The 18,686-nt window shown below is 38.8% G+C and overlaps 1 protein-coding gene across 1 annotated transcript in view; it reads left to right on the top strand.

The window, feature by feature from the left end:
* The window catches only part of LOC124796470 (cold shock domain-containing protein E1), a 72,245-nt gene that overhangs the window by 16,593 nt on the left and 36,966 nt on the right, over positions 1–18,686 (top strand). Inside the window, exons 6-11 of the mRNA XM_047260696.1 lie at positions 1,466–1,695; positions 1,800–2,061; positions 2,347–2,517; positions 2,636–2,758; positions 7,474–7,676; positions 7,800–8,041. Of these exons, the coding sequence (XP_047116652.1) occupies positions 1,466–1,695; positions 1,800–2,061; positions 2,347–2,517; positions 2,636–2,758; positions 7,474–7,676; positions 7,800–8,041 (1,231 nt within the window). The remainder of the gene's footprint in view (positions 1–1,465; positions 1,696–1,799; positions 2,062–2,346; positions 2,518–2,635; positions 2,759–7,473; positions 7,677–7,799; positions 8,042–18,686) is intronic.

Here is an 18,686-nt window from a genome sequence, read left to right as displayed (position 1 = left end):
CAAGTGTATTGTAGAATCATATTCTTTCTGTCAGGTAATATGTAGGCTCACAGAATGCAACAAGAAATTGATTGTTAGTTGTGTGTATTTCTAACAGGAAACTTTCACGAGAGTTGGAAACATGAACGATCTTTGGCTAGTATTTATCCTAGTGTTATTCCTACTGATAGCATAGGGAAGATATTGTCATAACAGGTGAATTTTTACTGTATGTGACATTGTTATATACAATAAACATTCCTGCACCATCCAAAAAAAGGTGTAATCTCAATCTTGATGGTGAAAAGTAAAGTGCTGCCCTGCCACAATTTATTGGGCAGCTCCACATGTGTTTTAGTAATATTTCCATATTCATTCAAGTCTGTTATAAAACTTATCTGCGAGTGAGTATTAGGAATTTAAAAAAAAATGTTTTAAAAAGATTATAATTATGTAGGCATTGATATGCCACATATACATATTATGCATTCATGCACATTTTTGAGCTAATTTTGAAGATATATCTTTTCCTTTTTGGTAGCTCTTATAGGCATGTAATGTTAATATTTTTTGTAAAGGGCTGCACTATTTTTTTCTTTCTGCTGCTTGTTAATAGAGGGAAGTCAGTCAGATATCCTTGTCCACCCATTCTGCCCAAAAAAATTTCAGTTCCTTCTGTGCTCAATATCCTATTCTAGTAGATACTGAACCTTTGTAATTGTGTATATGTCTTGGATATTTTCTTATGATCTTTGTCTGTGTAAGCTCTCTGTTTTTGTGACATTTGTTTTGGCCATTTTTTTGTTGAATGACGGTGTAGTAGTAAACTCAAGCACATTCTTCTTTGCGGAAGGGTATCATTTGCTTTTATTTCTTTACTTTACATCACTTACATTGTAACCACTGCTTAAAACAACGGTGACAAAAATCTTTAATATAGTGCTAGGCAGAGAAATGGCATACACCATTTAACACTCATTCTTCATGCGTCAGTGAAAATATATTCAGCCATAAAAATCTTGACGACTTACCTAGTGATGTGATAAATCTTATATACAAAAAAATTCAAACAAAAAACTGAAATCATTAACTTACCATTTGTATAAAAAAGGTGATTTAAGATTAAACTAAAACACAATTGTGTAAATAGACGCTAGTTGCAGTATCTTGTACTGATAAACTGTTCTATAATTGTTATCTGACTGGTTTATTCCACATCATTGCGAGAGACTATATTTATGACCCACAGAACATGAACATGATTAACCTTCCAGGTGGTCCTAATTCTTTTAGTTTTTACACTATTCCCAAATTATTTATTATTTCTTTATAATCTCAAATTGCACACTCTATACCTAATGTCAAAGACCAAATTTATTTACATCTTACTCAGTTTCAATATTTATATTTCTGTCAATGCTGCATTTTATTAGATTTTAGTGTATGTGTGTTAAGAATGATTTTCTGATTAAACTTTTACTATCAGGGGAAAGAAGTTGCCTGTAACATCACACGACTGCCTCCAGGGACTGTTGTATTTGAAGATGTGGGGTCAGAAGTGATGAAAGGTCAGGTGTTAAAACCCTTAGAAAGAGGTCAACAAATGCGTCACCTGAATGATCCACTTCCTGGACGCATACGCTACCGCGCTGCTGATCATTCAGAGGTTGAAATACCCTTTGGTGATAAGGACCAGAAAGGAGACTTCACTTTGAGGTGTTAAATTATGCATTTTGTTACAGACTTTGACAACTTATAAAGTGTGTAGTTTTATTCTTAAATCTTTTGATTAACTAATCTTTCTCTTCCTTGGTCCATAGACATGGTGACTGGGTGCAGTTTCAGATTGCAACAGACCGACGCGATCAGCTTCAGCGTGCCACAAATATTTCTCTGCTGGATGAGTCATTTGTAGTTTCTGGAGAACGTCGAGAGCAAGGTGTTGTGGCATCATTAAAAGATGGATTTGGTTTCCTTCGATGTGTAGAGAGAGATGCAAGGCTCTTCTTTCATTTCAATGAAGTTTTGGATGTAGACAGAGAAATATGTATTAATGATGAGGTTGAATTCACAGTGTCGCAGGTATGACAGAAGACTTGTTATAAACTACCTATTCTATACTCAATCCTGGTAGATGTCAAAAACCTATGTCTGCTGAATTCTTTCACGTTGTACCTCATTTAGTTGAAATGTAATAACCACAAACTTTGTATATTAATGTGATCTTCGATAACGATTATAAACATGCCCTTATTTTGTCTTTGTGTAGAAAAACAAGTGTATAAAAATGTGGACGATGGTTATCTGCCACGTTCATTTTCAAATAATATTTTCTGAATATATTGCATTCTTTGGGTTACATTTCAGGAGCAGTCATCCTTTTCTAATGTACGACAAAGTGCGATTCGTGTGAAACATCTTCCACCTGGCACAGTTGAATTTGAAACTATCATAGAAAAAAATCTTAGTGGCACTGTCACAAAAGAGGCCCAAATGTTGAATTGGAATTCAAGAAGTCCCACAAAAGGTGGCAACCAGGTAAGTCATTCTCTAATTAGTCACTTCTTCTCCTTCTCCTTTCCTCTTCAAAAGTTTTTTGGAAATGTTGATTTTATATTGCTCGTTGTTTTCACTCTCATTTTTTCTCTCTCTTCAGTCAACTACTGAAAAGTCTGGAGAGATGGGAGTTATTAGCTATCAAGCTAATGGTACAAAAAAGACTGTAAACTTCCTAGCCAGAGATTGTGATATAAAGAATTATCCAAGAGTGGGTGATAAGGTAAAAAGCTGAATAGTATTCATATTGATAGTGATGTAGCTATGCATTCTGTTCTTTTATAATGGAATAAGATAACTTGTTAAGTGACCTAATGCCCATTTTGATGGGGTAAAAACTTCTAGCATTTTGCTGTCTAATGTTACTAGGTCCAGCCATATTAATGTAACCACCCCCTACGTTCACTGTCAACATGTAATAGCCACTCACAGACGACAGGTGGCAGAACAAGCGGTGGAGGGTGTATAAAGTGTGTCAATGGAATGTAGAAAGCAGTGCAGTCGGTGACATAATGTAGAAACAGAGCGATTTATCTGACATTCAGAAAGTCATGGTCATTGGCTTTCAGGCCAATGGTGGAAGCATTTCTGAAACAGCTAAGTTTGTAAACTGTTCGCATCCCGCTATGGTTAAAGAATACCATGCATGGCAAAAAGGCACGATCCAAAACCAGCACTGAGGCAACTGTGGTGCACCACAGGCCATAAAGGACAGGAGTAAACAACAGCTGCAGAGATGTGTACAGGCGAATAGACATGCAACTGTTCAGGCACTGACCTCTCAGATGAACCAACACGGTCACCTCAAAGACCCGTCAGTGAATGTTGCTGCGTAAGAGCTTCCACAGCAGGCACCTGGTTCATTTATCAATGCTGATTGCTGTTCATCAGCGACAAGGCTGGAGTTTGCATGCCAGTACCACAACTGGATGTCCACTGAGTGGGGACCGGTGGCCTTTTCAGATGAATCACATTTTATGCTCCATCAGACAGCCGGTCATTGGCATGTGTGAATGTGCAACAGTCATCAGAAGGTTCCAGGCTGGATGAGGGAGCATTATGGTCTGGGGAATGTTTTTGTGGTATTCCCTGGGTGATATCCTCATTCTGGAAAGCACAATGGATCAACACAAGTATGTAGTTGTCCCAGGGGACCATGTTCACCCCAACATGCAGTTTGTTTTCTGTTGGCTCGATGCTATCCACCAGAAGGACAATGCAATGTGTCAAAGCTTCCAGTGTACTTGCGTGGTTCGGAGAGCAACAGGATGAGTTAACTGTACTCCCGTGGGCACAAAACTCCCTAATTTAAACACTGTCAAGAATCTGTGGGACCTTCTCAATCTGGCTGTTCATGCCATGCATCCTGGGCTGAGAAACTTGAGTGTAGCTGGCCACAGCACTGGAGTTGGCATGGCTCTACAGCCTTGTCAGTACCTTCCAGGACATTGTTACTCTTCCTGCTTGTCTGCACTGCAAAAGGTGGTTATTCAGGATTTTGACATTGGGGTCACATTTATTGACTGTGGAGTTCTATATGATCGTCTCCACTTCTGACATGAATGATGAGTAGTACAAAGTGTATCCTACCTGAAGTGCGTAGTCCTACATGTGGGCTGTTTCTTTCTTTTTGTCCAACTAAACTCCAATATAGTGAAGCTTTTACTGAAGTAGGTAGTTACACATGATTAGGTATTCATGTACATAATGGTACTAAGTGGCTGTGAAGAAAATAGCCCTTTTCAAAGTGCTATGGTTCACTGTGTAGTTGTAGTAAAGTTGCAAAGCCAGTAAGATAATTGAACTGTTCGCATTGTGCACATTTTGTAAGTTTTATGTCATTCAATTCACTATTTTTGATGCAAGTGACACTCATAATAGTCAGTAAATTTTATCGTGACAGAATTTATCATAAGTTGAAGTAGCTTGGTCTCTTCTTAAAGTTGGTTGAGAAACCTCTTCTTTTGTCGCCATTTTGTGTGATAACTTATCTATAAAACCTGTAATTTTTATCACTTTTGTGTTCATAGTTTTTTATATAGACATGGTGAAGTTGCCAGAAAACAAATTTGCTGTGAAAGTTAATGATTTTTGAACCCTTAATTTTCATTAAGGACATCTGTTCCATATTTGTGTTAACTGCCACTTGAAAGAACACCTTTTCCTGTACAAAATATAAAAATTTCCACAAATGTTTTTCCTGGAAGGTCTAAAATTGTGGCTGGAGTTTTGGCATGCAAATGATTATTGGGTCATTCCAGAGAAATGTGGTCATAAAGGTGAAAAAGTAATGTTTACTATACTTGGCACTCTCTCACATCAAACCGACACTAATGCTCTTCAGTTTAATTTTTTGCTATCAATTTCTCCAGAAGCAAGATTTTTTAGGAATATCTCTTGGAGGACATGAAGTATAGCATTCAACAAAAAATTGTAGAAATGTTTGTAGCCATATTTTCTGTCCTTGGTTTTTGAGGAGGAAAGGGGCATGTACGCAGTTCATCAGGTCAAATTGATGCTTACTAGTAGCATCATTGGTAAGTATTATACATTTTATGTAAGGAAGGATAGGAAAATAGCAATCAGTCACAGTTCAGTTGGTTTTTTTCTTATTCTTGCATATCCAGATTTCAGCCATAAATAGTCGTCTTCAGTGTAATTAAATGAGTTATAATCCAACAGACTCCCAGCAGTACATGTCAACATGCCCAGGCAAAAGGAATCTGCTTGATATGGATATGCAAGAATAGATAAAAACTGATGGGATTCCGGTAGTTGCTGTTTCCTATCCTGCCTTATAATATTATACCCGCACTGTCCACAGGGATTCCACATGGAGTCAAAGTTGGCATTTTTTGTATGTTTGACAGTTTTCGGTACTGAATCAGAAGACTGCATGCTGCACCATTGTCTGTTGCCTTGGAAGAAATGCGCTTGAATTACACATTCTGGTCTGTACAAGGACACTGATCCTGAAGAAACTATGGGGCCAAGCAATGGTGCATCACTTGAAACTAAGCAATGACCAGATGATTTTACTACAGAGACAGCATCAGAATCTCTGTACTGATTAGTCACCACTTCGATTCAAAAAGTCAAACACAAGATCGTGAAACTAAAGTTTAGGGAAGTAATTTTACTGCTTGATTTTGCAGAAAATTACTCCTGTGTTGTACAGGATATTGTACCAGATGCTGTCAATCGTTTTCATTGGGAAAGTAGTCAAGCTACTGCGCATCCCACTTTTATCTATTTTGACAAAAATGAAGTAAAAAAAAAAACATAATGAGTGATAGGCATAATACAATTGCTATTTTGTAAAAAGGTCCTGTATTTTCCGATACTCCAAAATATTGATTGCATGACAAACTTTACTGGAGATCTGTAGAATTTGAGGGGCAAAAAGATTTTTTTTGGAATTTTTTTATAGAAAAAGTTATTCTTAATGCAGTTATGGATCAGGTGTCCATACTCAAATGCAAGGGTTCAAAAATCACTCAATTGGGCAGCAAATTTGTTTCTGGATTACTTCATTCCTGTCTATCTCAAAAACTGTGAACCCAAAAATGACAAGTTTACAGGTTTTATAAATGAGGTATCAGGCAATAAGGTAACAAAAGGAAGGGTTTCTGAACCAAATACCTACACGTATCAAGCTACCTCGACTTGGGAGAAATTGTGTTATGACAAATTTTATGGACAACTTTGAGTACCATTTGGAGCAAATGTAGAGAGACAAATGACAAAGTTACAGCATGTGCATATGCATTATGCACATCTTGCTTTAGTTGTTTAGTTAACTTCACACCTGATTTGAACAAAGTGTGAGATGATAATGTATGGACCATCTTTAAAACTAGGCCACTTAAAAATAAATTACCCAAATATTTCACTGGACTGTTCACTTTGTTTCTTTGTTGCAGACAGATCAGTAAACTGTGTGTATTGATTTGTGATGTACCACCAGAAGTACACTCATTTTGCAAACACCCGGATTAATTTCAATATTGTTGAGATTCACTCAGCGATGAGTTTATGCAATAGTTCAATAGTTTAAACCCTACAGTAGGCAAATTTCTGATTTTCAACGTAATTGCCCCATAATACAGCCATTTGTTGAAAATATTGTGCTCAGCAGTTGTAATACAGAACCTTTCATTTCATCTGTGGTTTACACTCCCATGCATTTGACGTGTCACTAAAGGTTACTCCTAAATACTTCCACTTTTTACAAACTTCTACTGTTTATTTTCATGTGTCAACTTTCACACTTGTGAACATCACATGTGTTCGATTACTTCAGGGACTCAGTAGTGCTGGAATAAATTACTGTGATATTATAATTAATCTAGATACCAAGATGTTCAGAGTTCATTAACCTGACTATTGCATGTGAGATAGATTAGTTAATTGATAGATGTTAATAAATATAAACACATCAATTATTTTGTAACATGCATTTTCTATTTGACATGTTCCACATCTATGAGAATCTCTTTGCTGTGGCTACAGAATAAATGTCGAATCTAATTTAGTGTGTGTGATGTTTCCCGTTGGCTGTGGGACCCATTAATTTTTTTCCTGCAACACTCCGTTAACATGTTAAACACTGAATTGTACCTTTTTATAGTATGCGTCTTCAGTAACCTGTTTCCTTTGTGTGGTCTCTTTAATAACTCACTACATTATTTGCCATTATAATTTTTTACATCCTTCTGTAACACCATAAATGCACTCATATTCTTCTCCTTTGTTTTTTGAACTACAGTACCTGTGTTCCACTTTCAGAGAATGATATGCTCTGTACATACAGTTTTATAAATATCTCACCTTACACATATTGTAAGGTGATACGCAAATGTTTAAAGGTAGATGTAGTTTCTGAGAATTACTGATCTCATAGTTCATATATATTGAAGCAGAATGTTTTTCTTGTAGGTGGACTTCAACATTAGCATGGTGAAACGAAATAAGGAACTTGTAGCAACAGATGTTCATGTTACAGCAAGGAGCCAATCAAAAACTGGATTGGGTCGTTCAAACAGTTTACCATTGTGCCAGGGTTTTATTGCCGCTCTGAAAGATGGATTTGGATTCATTGAAACTCTTGCTCATGATCGTGAAGTATTCTTCCATTTTAGGTATTTATTGTTAGTTTCACAGAACACGTCGTCAGTTTTATTTCGAATTATGAAATTTAAATTTTCGTTGGTCCATGTATTTCAAGCTATGCAGCAAATTTAGAGGCATAATTGTCATTGCAGCAACTTTGATGGAGATAATGCGACCTTGGAGATAGGCCTGGAAGTTGAATATAACTTGGCAACAAGGGGGTCATCAGGCAGCTGTCTTACAGCAGAAAATGTTCGCATACTACCGAAGGGTACTATTGAACTACCTCCAGCTCAGGGAGATGTATTGAATGGTATTGTCATTCGGCCCTTAAGGAGTGTGAATCCAGATCAGAGTCAGTATGCAGGACTCATTCAGGTATCTACTGAAGGAGGTGAGTACAATATCATTACTTCATTTGCACATCTTCAATCATTGCATACAGTGTGATGATTATTGAACTATATGAAATAAAACCATAACAACTTCTGAATGGTTTGTGTTGGACATTCAAATTGCAGTGTTGGCCATGGGGCATGCTGGGAATTAGTATGCACATGTGTGTGTGCCTTGTTGTTGTCGGACATTTCATTTGGATGGGTTTGTCAGTAAGCAACATTGGCACATTTGGGGCACTGAGAATCCGCATTTCACGGTCGAGAAGTCTCTTCACCCTCAACGGGTGACTGTGTGGTGTGCAATATCCAGTCACAGAATAATTGATGCAATATTGCTTGTTGGCACGGTGACTACCAAATGACACGTGAAGGTTTTAGAAGATGATTTCATCCCCATTGTCCAAAGTGACCCTGATTTTGACAAGATGTGGTTCATGCAACACAGAGCTTGACACTATCATAGCAGGAGAGTGTTTAATGTCCTGGAGGAGCACTTTGGTGACCACATTCTGGCTCTGGGTTACCCAGAGGCGACTGGCATGGACCTCAATTGGGTGCCATATTCTCTGGATCTGAACACATGAGACTCCTTTTTGTGGGGCTGTATTAAAAATGCGGTGTACAGCAATAACCCCAAAACCATTACTGAGCTGAAAACAGCCATTCAGAAGGTCATCGACATTTGTCTGCACCACATCACCGCCAATGATGGCAGACACATTGAACATGTCATAACCTAAATCTGAATATCTGTAGTGACATTTACATGTTGAATATAGGGTGTGCATCCTGTAGTTTGTAACTAATTTTAAGTTTTTTTTTTTTTTCATGTAGTTCAATAATTGTCACCCTTTACATGTCAGTACTTTTATGGCCCATGTTTCCTCTCCACATTAATCTTCATCCAAACAATTGAGAGCAAAATCCAAAACTTCCCTTTTTAGCCTTTAATGCATTTTTTCCTCCCAAATGTGACAGAACACTGGAACTAGTGTGTAGCTGTGTGGCTTTTGTTATGATGCAAAGTACTGAAAAAATCTGTATGTGAGCCATTGATTTTCACAAGTATTTGAAAGTTGTGTTTATTTCTTACAAGCCTAGCATTAATGTTTCAAACAGATATTTTATTTACTGGTAGGCCTATATGAACATGTGGAACAAAAGGTTAAAAAGTTGAAGTAGGCATTAATTCACTTGTAATATGAATTGTGTAGTAACTGAAGTATACCTACAATAAAAGAAAACAAAAATCCTCAAATAATAAATATCTTCTGTAGCAGCCTCAGAAAAAGAGTAGTGATTTCATGAAATGTGGGTCTTATTCCACATGGAAATGGCAGGGAAGTCTTCTGCCAAGGTTTATCCAACAGACATAATTGACAAGTTCATGTATGTAATGTACTTTAAAGACACCAACACCACCACATTGTATCTGAAAATAGTGAACAGGTTGTTCCAGGGACTTAGAGGATAATTCACAACAAGAACAAGGGATCATGTTAAATCTTGCACAATTTGCACACCAGGTATGGAGATGTGAATGGCACAGTGAGTAGCTGATGCTCCTGAAATAAGTGTGCAAATAATTGGAACTACTGAAGGCAGATGCACTCTTTACACATTCCATTCTGTGCAAGCAACTGCCTTATCCCATCTCTCACACAGTGCGTGCAAGCTGTCATGACACAAGATGTCCATATCACACCACATAACAACTCTGCAGGTGGTTTCTAACATTGTGTGCTGGGGGTCCATAGTTAACAGCTTATATTTTATTTATGGACAAGTTTGATAATAAATTACGTCACTAACTACATATGGGCAGACAGAAATCTGTGAGCAATCATGGAAGCAGGGCAACAGGTTCGCATTAGTATCATTGTGTGAGGTATTGTGGAATACAGACTCTGAGGACTGTACACTTTGCAAGCAAACAGACATGTACTCTTCATCACAGATTTCTGCACTACAAGTCACCTATGGAGAATGTGTCCCTTGCAAAAAGACTACAGATGGGTTTGTGCACCTCATTTTTTACAATGCATACAACAGTACCTAGCAGAAGCATTTAACTGAGTTTTGCGTTGGTTGTGGTGGCGCAGTAGCATGATTCGTCACTTGCTTGACGTTACCCCGGAGATTTCTGCCTATGGGGACATTAAAAAATGTAAATTTATTCCACTCCTGTCAAATGTGAGCACATTAAAGCAGTGTGTGGCCCATGCATGTGACCATATCTGAAGACAGCCAGATTTGTTGGCATGTACAGGTGGTAACCACAGTGAGCACAGTGCCCAGACAAATGACTATCTTAGGATACAGTGACCCTTATCTCAACAATTAACAAAGGGATCCTGTAAAGTTATTTGCTATAACTTAATTAAATTTCTATTCCATGTAATAGTCAGACTGTGTTGTTATAAGCAAGCCTTTATTGCAGTTGTATGACACTTTCTGCGAGTTTTTCTTTTACGTTGGGCTTTGGTGGGCTACTCTTTTAGTTTAAACGACCCACTGCTTCAGACTGTTGTGTACTGGATAAGAGGGTAATGCCCTGTAGTGTTAGCCAGGAGAGTGCTGGAGGCAGTCCAGTGAGTAGGCAACGAATCAGGTGGTGCCTTCACGGTGGAGTGTGTTTTGAGAATTACTACAAGTAGTTTTGTTTTTTGGCCGAAATCCTTCGAAGAATTGCATAGTTAGATGTCATTGATTACAGCAATTAGCTTCTGCCCGTCGATGTTTGCTATTTCAATGATGCGTATTTCTGCTGGTGTTAGCTGTTGTTAAGAGAATGTGAGCAGGTACTAAGAATTAATATCTTCTGGTGATGTGTCGTTGTGCTTGCACCCTTCTCTTTGAGAGGTATTTGTTTGGCGTTTGTTAATCTGTAGTTAGTGTTGCTCTAGCTATTCTTTAAATGTTTGTGTGTTTTTAATTGTTGTGCTGATTAGCCTCGCACCTATTAAGTCTGGTGTGCTTATGATACCTGTACTTCTTTGTGATTTTACTATGTACAAGTCCATCAGTGTTAGTAATATTCATGAGGAGTGGGTTTGATTCCCATATAGGCATATCCATTGGCTTTCCTTTGGTTGTGCAAACATTACCTTAAATTGTTTGTTGGTAAATAATAATGGGGTAATGTCACTCTTGGTTATATTGCAGCCCATCTGGAATTGAGTGGAGTTAGTTCACTAAATTTTTCTAATAAGGCATTAGATGGTGGTGCTCGTATTGATTGTTTAACCAATAGGTTTGAGTAATCGTTTGTGCTCCAGTGGTTTTCCAGATTAAATTTATCTTGGAGTCATTGGTTTTTGAATGCGTTAAGTAGATCATTCACAGGGGTATTCAGCTGGAGATGAAGTCTGTTGGAGTATGAGTGGTGGTGGTGTGATTTTTTTTTTTTTTTTTGAGCCGGTCAGTGGTGGTTATTTGCAGATCACGTTTAGAGGCATTAAGACAGTTCTGAATTGTAGTGGAGTTAATGACCGATATACGTTACTTTGGTTAAAGCAGCTCCTTTGCAGTACGTAGTTTGTGGTCTCCATATGATGATATACTTCATCATACTTTAAGTTGGCCAGGTTCGCATTTCTAAGTATGTTATGACACATGTATAATCTTAAGCATTACAGAGAAGTATTTGGTGTGTAGTTAATTGCCCTAGTTGGTTGATGGTTCTGGTCACTGACTTGGGTGTTGGTAGTTTGAGGTCATTTAAGTATCATGAATGGGATAAACGCTAGCCCTCCACTCAAATATTGTTCATGACACCAAGCAGGGGATTCACAGTTTGCATGTTTCATTTACAGGTAACCAAAGGCACATTGTAATGTTGGCTAAATTCACATTATGGCTATAACTTCATTCAGTTCTTCTATAACTGTGTTCAGGATTGATTGTTGTCTTAAGGTTTTTAAAAAAATTGTCATATAGCTTTCATCATCATCATTTCAATTGTGTTTTGTGTGCGCTTATGCTACTGACCACAATGCCATCTTGCGTGCAGAAGACAATAGTATGGACATCTATTGACAATATGTATGATTATATTGTGAATTAGACACATTAAGGGGAAATAGCAGTTTGTTACTTTAATTTTGGACTCCAGTGTGTATTGCCCTCCTTATCATATATTGTCGGAAAGACAAAACTGATGGAAATTATCTTTTGTCTTTTTGTAACCATGCAGTGTCCTGTACTAAGGCAATACTCTGCTATTGCAGATTTATGTGATTGGCCCAGACAGGTATGGTTGTCTACTATAATACCTCTTTATTCAATATGTCCCAAGAAATCTCATCTACACCTTGTTTCCTGAGGCCGAGGTCATCTCTGACACAACCTAACAAATTCCTGTTTCGCAAGAGGAAGAAAGATACATCAAATATCTGTGGAGGGCTATTCTGATATTTGAGGAAATGCTGCCAAGGTACAGAAAGAAAGCTATGATAGTGGCTGCTTCTGCTTCTTCGGTTTGTTTCCTTGGCTGGACTCATTTTCTTTGAAATTCTGGACGACCAATTCATTGCACATTCAACAAAAATCAGTCTACTTGAGGGAACAAGATGAAGAAACTGAAGCAGCCACTGTCACAGCTTTTTTATGCCCATTTTTGAAAATTATGTGCATAGTCAAGGAAAGTGAGTTCAGGAAATGTTCAGCTACTTTTTTGCTGTGTACCGTTGGAAAATTTGCGAAGGTACTGTTATCTGACGGAAACACGAATTAAGTGAACTTCATGGGTTCGTTTGGGTACTGCACAGTGCATACCTCCTTGAAGTGGATTTCACAGGCAAGTGTACTGCCATGCTAGGAAACAAGTTGACATGGCAACTAGTATAGAAGAATTTATTCACACTACAAGGGCTGTTCAATAAAGAATGATCTCTCCTTTCCCCCCACCCAAAGTATTTTTACTCATCTTCATAATTTTGAAGGTCCTTTTCAAAGTAGTCTCCCATGAATGCGATGCACTTATTCCAGCATTTCTGCCAGTCTTCAAAAACATGCTGGAAACCATTTTTTGAGAGGTCCTTCAAAATCGTCTCTTCAGGCTTGCTTCTGATTATTGATAATGCCTCCCACGAAGGCGTTTTTTCATGTTAGGGAATTGAAAAAAGTCATATGGGGCTACATCCGGACTATAGGGAGGGTGAGGGATGCACTTCACATTGATTTTTGCAAGATATTCAGCAACAACATTGGCAATATGCACAGGGTGTATACGGTCCAGGAAAAATCCGGGCATTTTTTCATCCGAGAGAAAACCAGGAAACCCGGGAATTTTTCATTGTTTTAGTTTGCAGTTAAATTTTTGTAATTCTGGCTGGTTAGAACTGATACTCTAACAAAGGATATTACTGTATCCCGCTACTGCAGAATAATATTGCAGCAATAACACGAATGAGACAAAAAACTGAAAATAAAACTTCAGTTGCAAAAGAAATCTGCTACATATGACAACAAAACACAGTGCTCATACAACCATCTGCCAACAGCAATAATGTGTCAAAGGCTATAGGAAGACAATGCAATGCTTCATAACAACAAATTGCCTCCGATGAGCGTGGTGTCACAACTGTTTACATCGTGGCCCATGAGAAAGACAGGCCGCAGCGTGTACGTCACGGAGGTAGGTCTGACCTCTCTCACTTCAACAGACAAACAGTGCTTCAGCACCTCTTAACTCGTAACTAGCTGTTGACGTACAAACAAGAATTGCATATTCTACTGGAATCTGCTATTATGAAATCTTACTGATCGGAAGTCCATAGGCCTACTAATAATTTGTTACGGCTGTACTGTGGTACAACAGAATTAAAATTGTGTCATTATAATTATTGCTTGCATGAGGCATCACGTAAAGATGTAATTCTCGGTAGTGCTTAAACACCTAACCACGAGTTAACAGGTTTAGAAACGCACTTAGTCTGCTAAGCTGAGCAAGCACGTGAGCTCAGGCCTATCCTCGTGACGTATGCGACGCAGCCTGTCTTTCTCGTGGGACTCGTGTTTACATTAGATTCGTTCGAGCAGTTGCGAGCGGGCTCATGTGCATGCGCAGTTGAGTCGCGCATTAGTAGTACCTTCTCCCGCTTCTGGATACAGAAGTGTAGCTGTTAGCTGTATCACCAGTAGCAGCAAGCAGCCATATGCTACCTGGAAAAATTATGCTGGCGCACGCAAGCTGCCACACTCACGCATGTGGAACAGGCCCAAATTTAGGAGCTGGTGGGTGTGGGTGGTGGGGGGGGGGGCTGTCTGTCCCCAGATGGCGATTTGTTTCACAAAGCACCCAACACCCAACATCCAGCACATGGTCTGTTGATTACTCGTATGATTTTAAAATGCATCCCTGCTGATTTTTTAATATTTTTGAACACATTCTAAGTTAATTTCTGAATGGATCATAAGTCGATTTTTCAGTGTGTGCATAGTGCAGGTGATGTCTCTGCCAGAGGAATCCCGGTCGCATCTAGAAATAAACTTTCCTGCAGACAAAAGAGGTCGGGGCTATACTAGCTGATCGGAATAAAGCCGAATAGGTGAATGCCAATCTCTTGTTTGTTATGTGGTTGACTGCGTTTGCAAATGATCAGCTTTGTTATAATTACTAGCGAAATCCATAGATTCAGACTACTAGAATGGAAATAAACGACAAACAGGAATAACAGATAAGAAAAATTATGTATTATCTTCTCGGTGTATCCAAGAAAATGAAATTTTGACCGAGAAGTTTTGGCCAGATCGCTACACTAGTAAGAGCCAGATGCACGGTCCCCGGCTAGCAGCTGCTTAAGTTCAATTGTGGGAGTAGCGCAGAGAACGCGTTGTATGAACATGTAATAATGCCTAACCAGAGAATAAACGCGAGATAACTAAACCGGTGATTGTGGCAGGGTTAGTAAAGGTAACCAGAGAATGAGTCTTGACACTGGCAGGTATAGTTACAGAATTAGTGATAAGATTGTTTGTTAGAACAAGAAAGGAGAAGAAATGGGGACATTACACAAATCATGGAAGAATATGACGATTCCAAATTTATACAAAAATTTCATATTACTACTTTTTGATCTCAGGCTTGAGAAGCTGGAGCATATGAATAAAATTTGGAACTATTTCCTAGCATAAAACTTTTTTCTTTTAGTGGGCATAATAGGCATTTGGTATTGTTACTTTGTGAATTATATTCTCTCGTGCTATAAGAATGGCCATTTGTGCAAAAACAGTCTCGTTTATTTGGTGTGTGTTACAATTGCTGCAATATTACATAGGCCTATTTCGTTTCATCTAGCAGACAGTGACAAAATAGACTAATCAGATTGTGAAATCACACCAGTCTTGGGTACTAACTGTGAAGTTTTTCAGTGTTAGACGACATTTCGATTTTTCATGTAGAATAACGTTTGACGAACTTTGATGAGGTAATAGATTCTTTCGCAGAAAGGAAAGCACACCATGTAAAGCTGTAGCAAGATTAGAGAGAAAAAAATGCTAGGACCTAAGCAGTAAAGAAAGTGCACTGTCTTGCTTATCTCTTGTCTTTATGGTTTCACGTATCCTACATTTCATTTTATGCCACACAAAAACAAGGCAGTAAAGAGTGCAAATTTTCTGAAGAGTTCTTGTTCTCCCGGTTACAAACAATCCCATCCAGTATAAATTGCGATGCTTGCTTTTTTTAGGCACCACAGGGCATTTTAATTTCCACCGTCATGAATATAGTTTGATGATATCCATTACAAAATAATACACCTTTGAATTCCACAAAGCGAAATGCAGTGACATGTGATAGAAGAATGCCGTGTGAAGAAGCATGGAACTGCACTTTGGCTCACAGGAGACCATATAACGTCTTACAATTCCTCGAACATATATCTTTTATGTACCAGACTGTTCATTAAGATGTGCACTACAAAATTAATATATTTTTGAAAAGTTGATTTTTTAAATCTTTAGCATTCTCTCTCAAACGTTTGGGGGGGGGGGGGGGGTAGGAAATATTGTAGATCTGAGGCAGATGCACAGAGCCGTCTTGAGTTGTAGTGGGTAGTCTCCACATCACCTGTGTTTACATTTAGTGATTTTGCTGTTTTCTCTTCGTATGCTGCTCTCACGTTAAGTGAAAACAAAACAGATTTCTGTGGCTAGGCGCTATCAAGAGGATTAAAATAAATTCACATAATTATGGAGGGCTAAAATTTGATTAATTTCAGGTCTTATTTTACTTCCACCTTTCTGCCAGTCAAGCATTAAATGCCTTGCAGAACAATGAAATTATTTTTGTCGTTTAGCTAAAGAAATTTGGCTTTTATTACTATTTTCTGCTCAGGCAGTCCGTTTATTTGAAAATGTTTAATTCCACGCTGTCGGCTAGTTTCAACTGTTCGCTGGATTTCGAGGGCATGTTTTCATCTTCTAGCATGTATGGCATTATGCCATAGTAAAGAACCAAACATGAGATACTACAGTACTGGTACGCCAAGAAAATTTACATCCCAAAAACGACACTAAGAAGCATAATATCAGGTCGAGGCCTGCTTCATTGGGAATCTGGACATGCCAGTGTGTACTATAAGCTGAATTATGCATTTTAGTACGGTTCATGACATTCCGATGCTCTTGGAGTATCCTTTGATGTCTTGTTTCTTTTATGGCATAATGTAAGATCTTTTAATGTTTATGTGTATGAACATAGGGGCTCCCTGTGTAATCGTAGCTGCGCAAGTGCGGTGACACCTGTTATCTGGCACTCTCTGGCAACTACTGAAATAAACATATTTCTAATAAGTCGCGGGAAAATATTGCAAAATGTGGTTTGAAAAGCATTAAGCATAGTTAACGACGGCATTGTGTTGCACCACTCATTGCGTGGAATGAGTTGCACCCAAACAGTTTCTTATATGACTGTAGACACGGTGACACCAGTATACACTTCAGTTTCGTCGTTTAGTGGGTTCCCGAGTCATGTCTGAAATTAAAGTTTTGCCAACTGCACGTCACACGAGTTGTGATGGAGTTAAAGCTTGTTGCGTGTAATCGCTACATAAGAAGAAGAAGAAGAAAAAAAAATACGTTTAGATTCGTGACTGGATGGAAAAAAGACGTCAGTTAGGTTGCTCAGCAACCTTGCTGAAATAATTTATAATGGATGGCCCACGAAGTTCTTTTACTTAGCTTAGAATGTTACCAGAACTGTTCACATTTCTTCTAAATAGAGTTAATTATGCAATAAGGAAAAGACACTCTGATCCGTGATCCGGATCACGGAACGGATTTAAAGGAAACCGACCAAGCAATGGAAAAGGATTACGAGATGGTTTACGACTGGGCACCTTAAACGTAAGGACTCTAACTGGGAAGTTAGAAGAAATTGTAGAAATGATGGAAAGGAGGAAATTGGACATCTTGGGACTTGCTGAGACTAGGTGGAGAGGAGTTGGTGAAAAACCACTAAGTAAAGGATGTAAACTGTACTGGATAGGGAATGAGAGGGGAAGAAATGGAGGGCAATAGTGGTCAGAGAGGGTCTGCAGGAGGAGGTGGAAGGTATCAATGATCGAATGATAAAAGCCAGAGTACGAGTGAAAGGAAAAAGCATTGAAATCATCCAAGCATATGCCCCACAGGTGGGGTGTACAAAAAAGGAGAAGGAGGAATTTGAAGATGACATGCAAAAGCAGCTAATTGGAGGTAATCAGATTATAACAGGGGACCTCAATGCACATGTTGGCACAGACAGGAAAGGATTCGAGGAGATAATGGGACCAGAGGGCTGGGGGAACCGAAATAGAAAAGGAAAATTGTTGCTGTAATTCTGCAAGAGGAATGGGCTAGCGATCGCAAATTCCTGGTACAAGAAGAGAAGTAGCCACAAAATAACTTGGTACAGTGGAGACTGGTCCCAAACTTCAGTAGTAGACTATGTACTAGTGGATAGGCAGATGATGAGCAGCCTCACAGATGTTAAGGTCATTCCATCTGAGGCCTTAGACAGTGACCATCGGCTGTTGGTAGCCACCCTGAGAGAGAAAAAAGATAGGAGGGCAACAGATATACAGGAGAAAAGGTTGAAGACATGGATGCTGAAAGAGGATGAACGGAGGACCCAGTACCAGACACTGATCAAGAAGAAGCTGCCAAAGGAAGATCAGAGAACAGTGGAAGAAGAATGGGGAGATTTTAAGAGGGCTCTAGTTGAGGCAGCTGAGACTGTGTGCGGAAGAACTAGCACAAAGAGGAGAAGTAAGGAAACCCCATGGTGGAACAACATATGTAAAGAGGCAGTACTTCGAAAGAACAAAGCCTTCAGAGAATGGTTCCAGACCCGAACAGAGGAAGCTAGGGTAAAATATAAGGAAAGCAAGAAAGCGGCACAGACCATAGTAAGGGCGGAGAAGAAGAAGTGGATGGAAAAATGGACAAGAATGTTAGAAGAGGACAGTGAAGGGAACAAAAAAGTACTTTACACCATGGTAAGAAATAAGAGGAACGACAGAAGCGAGTGCCTGAGGATCATGGATAATAATGGAAGAGTTGTGGAGGAAATGCATGAGCTCAAAAAGATTTGGAAGGAGTACTTTGAAGATCTGTTGAATGCCGCCAAGCGGGTAACTAACAGCGATGGAGAGCCTA

Source organism: Schistocerca piceifrons, chromosome 4 (genome assembly GCF_021461385.2).
Source record: "Schistocerca piceifrons isolate TAMUIC-IGC-003096 chromosome 4, iqSchPice1.1, whole genome shotgun sequence".
NCBI classification, from domain to species: Eukaryota; Metazoa; Arthropoda; class Insecta; order Orthoptera; family Acrididae; genus Schistocerca; species Schistocerca piceifrons.
The sequence above is the reverse complement of the archived record's forward strand: the minus strand, read 5'-3'. Positions and strand labels throughout refer to the sequence as shown.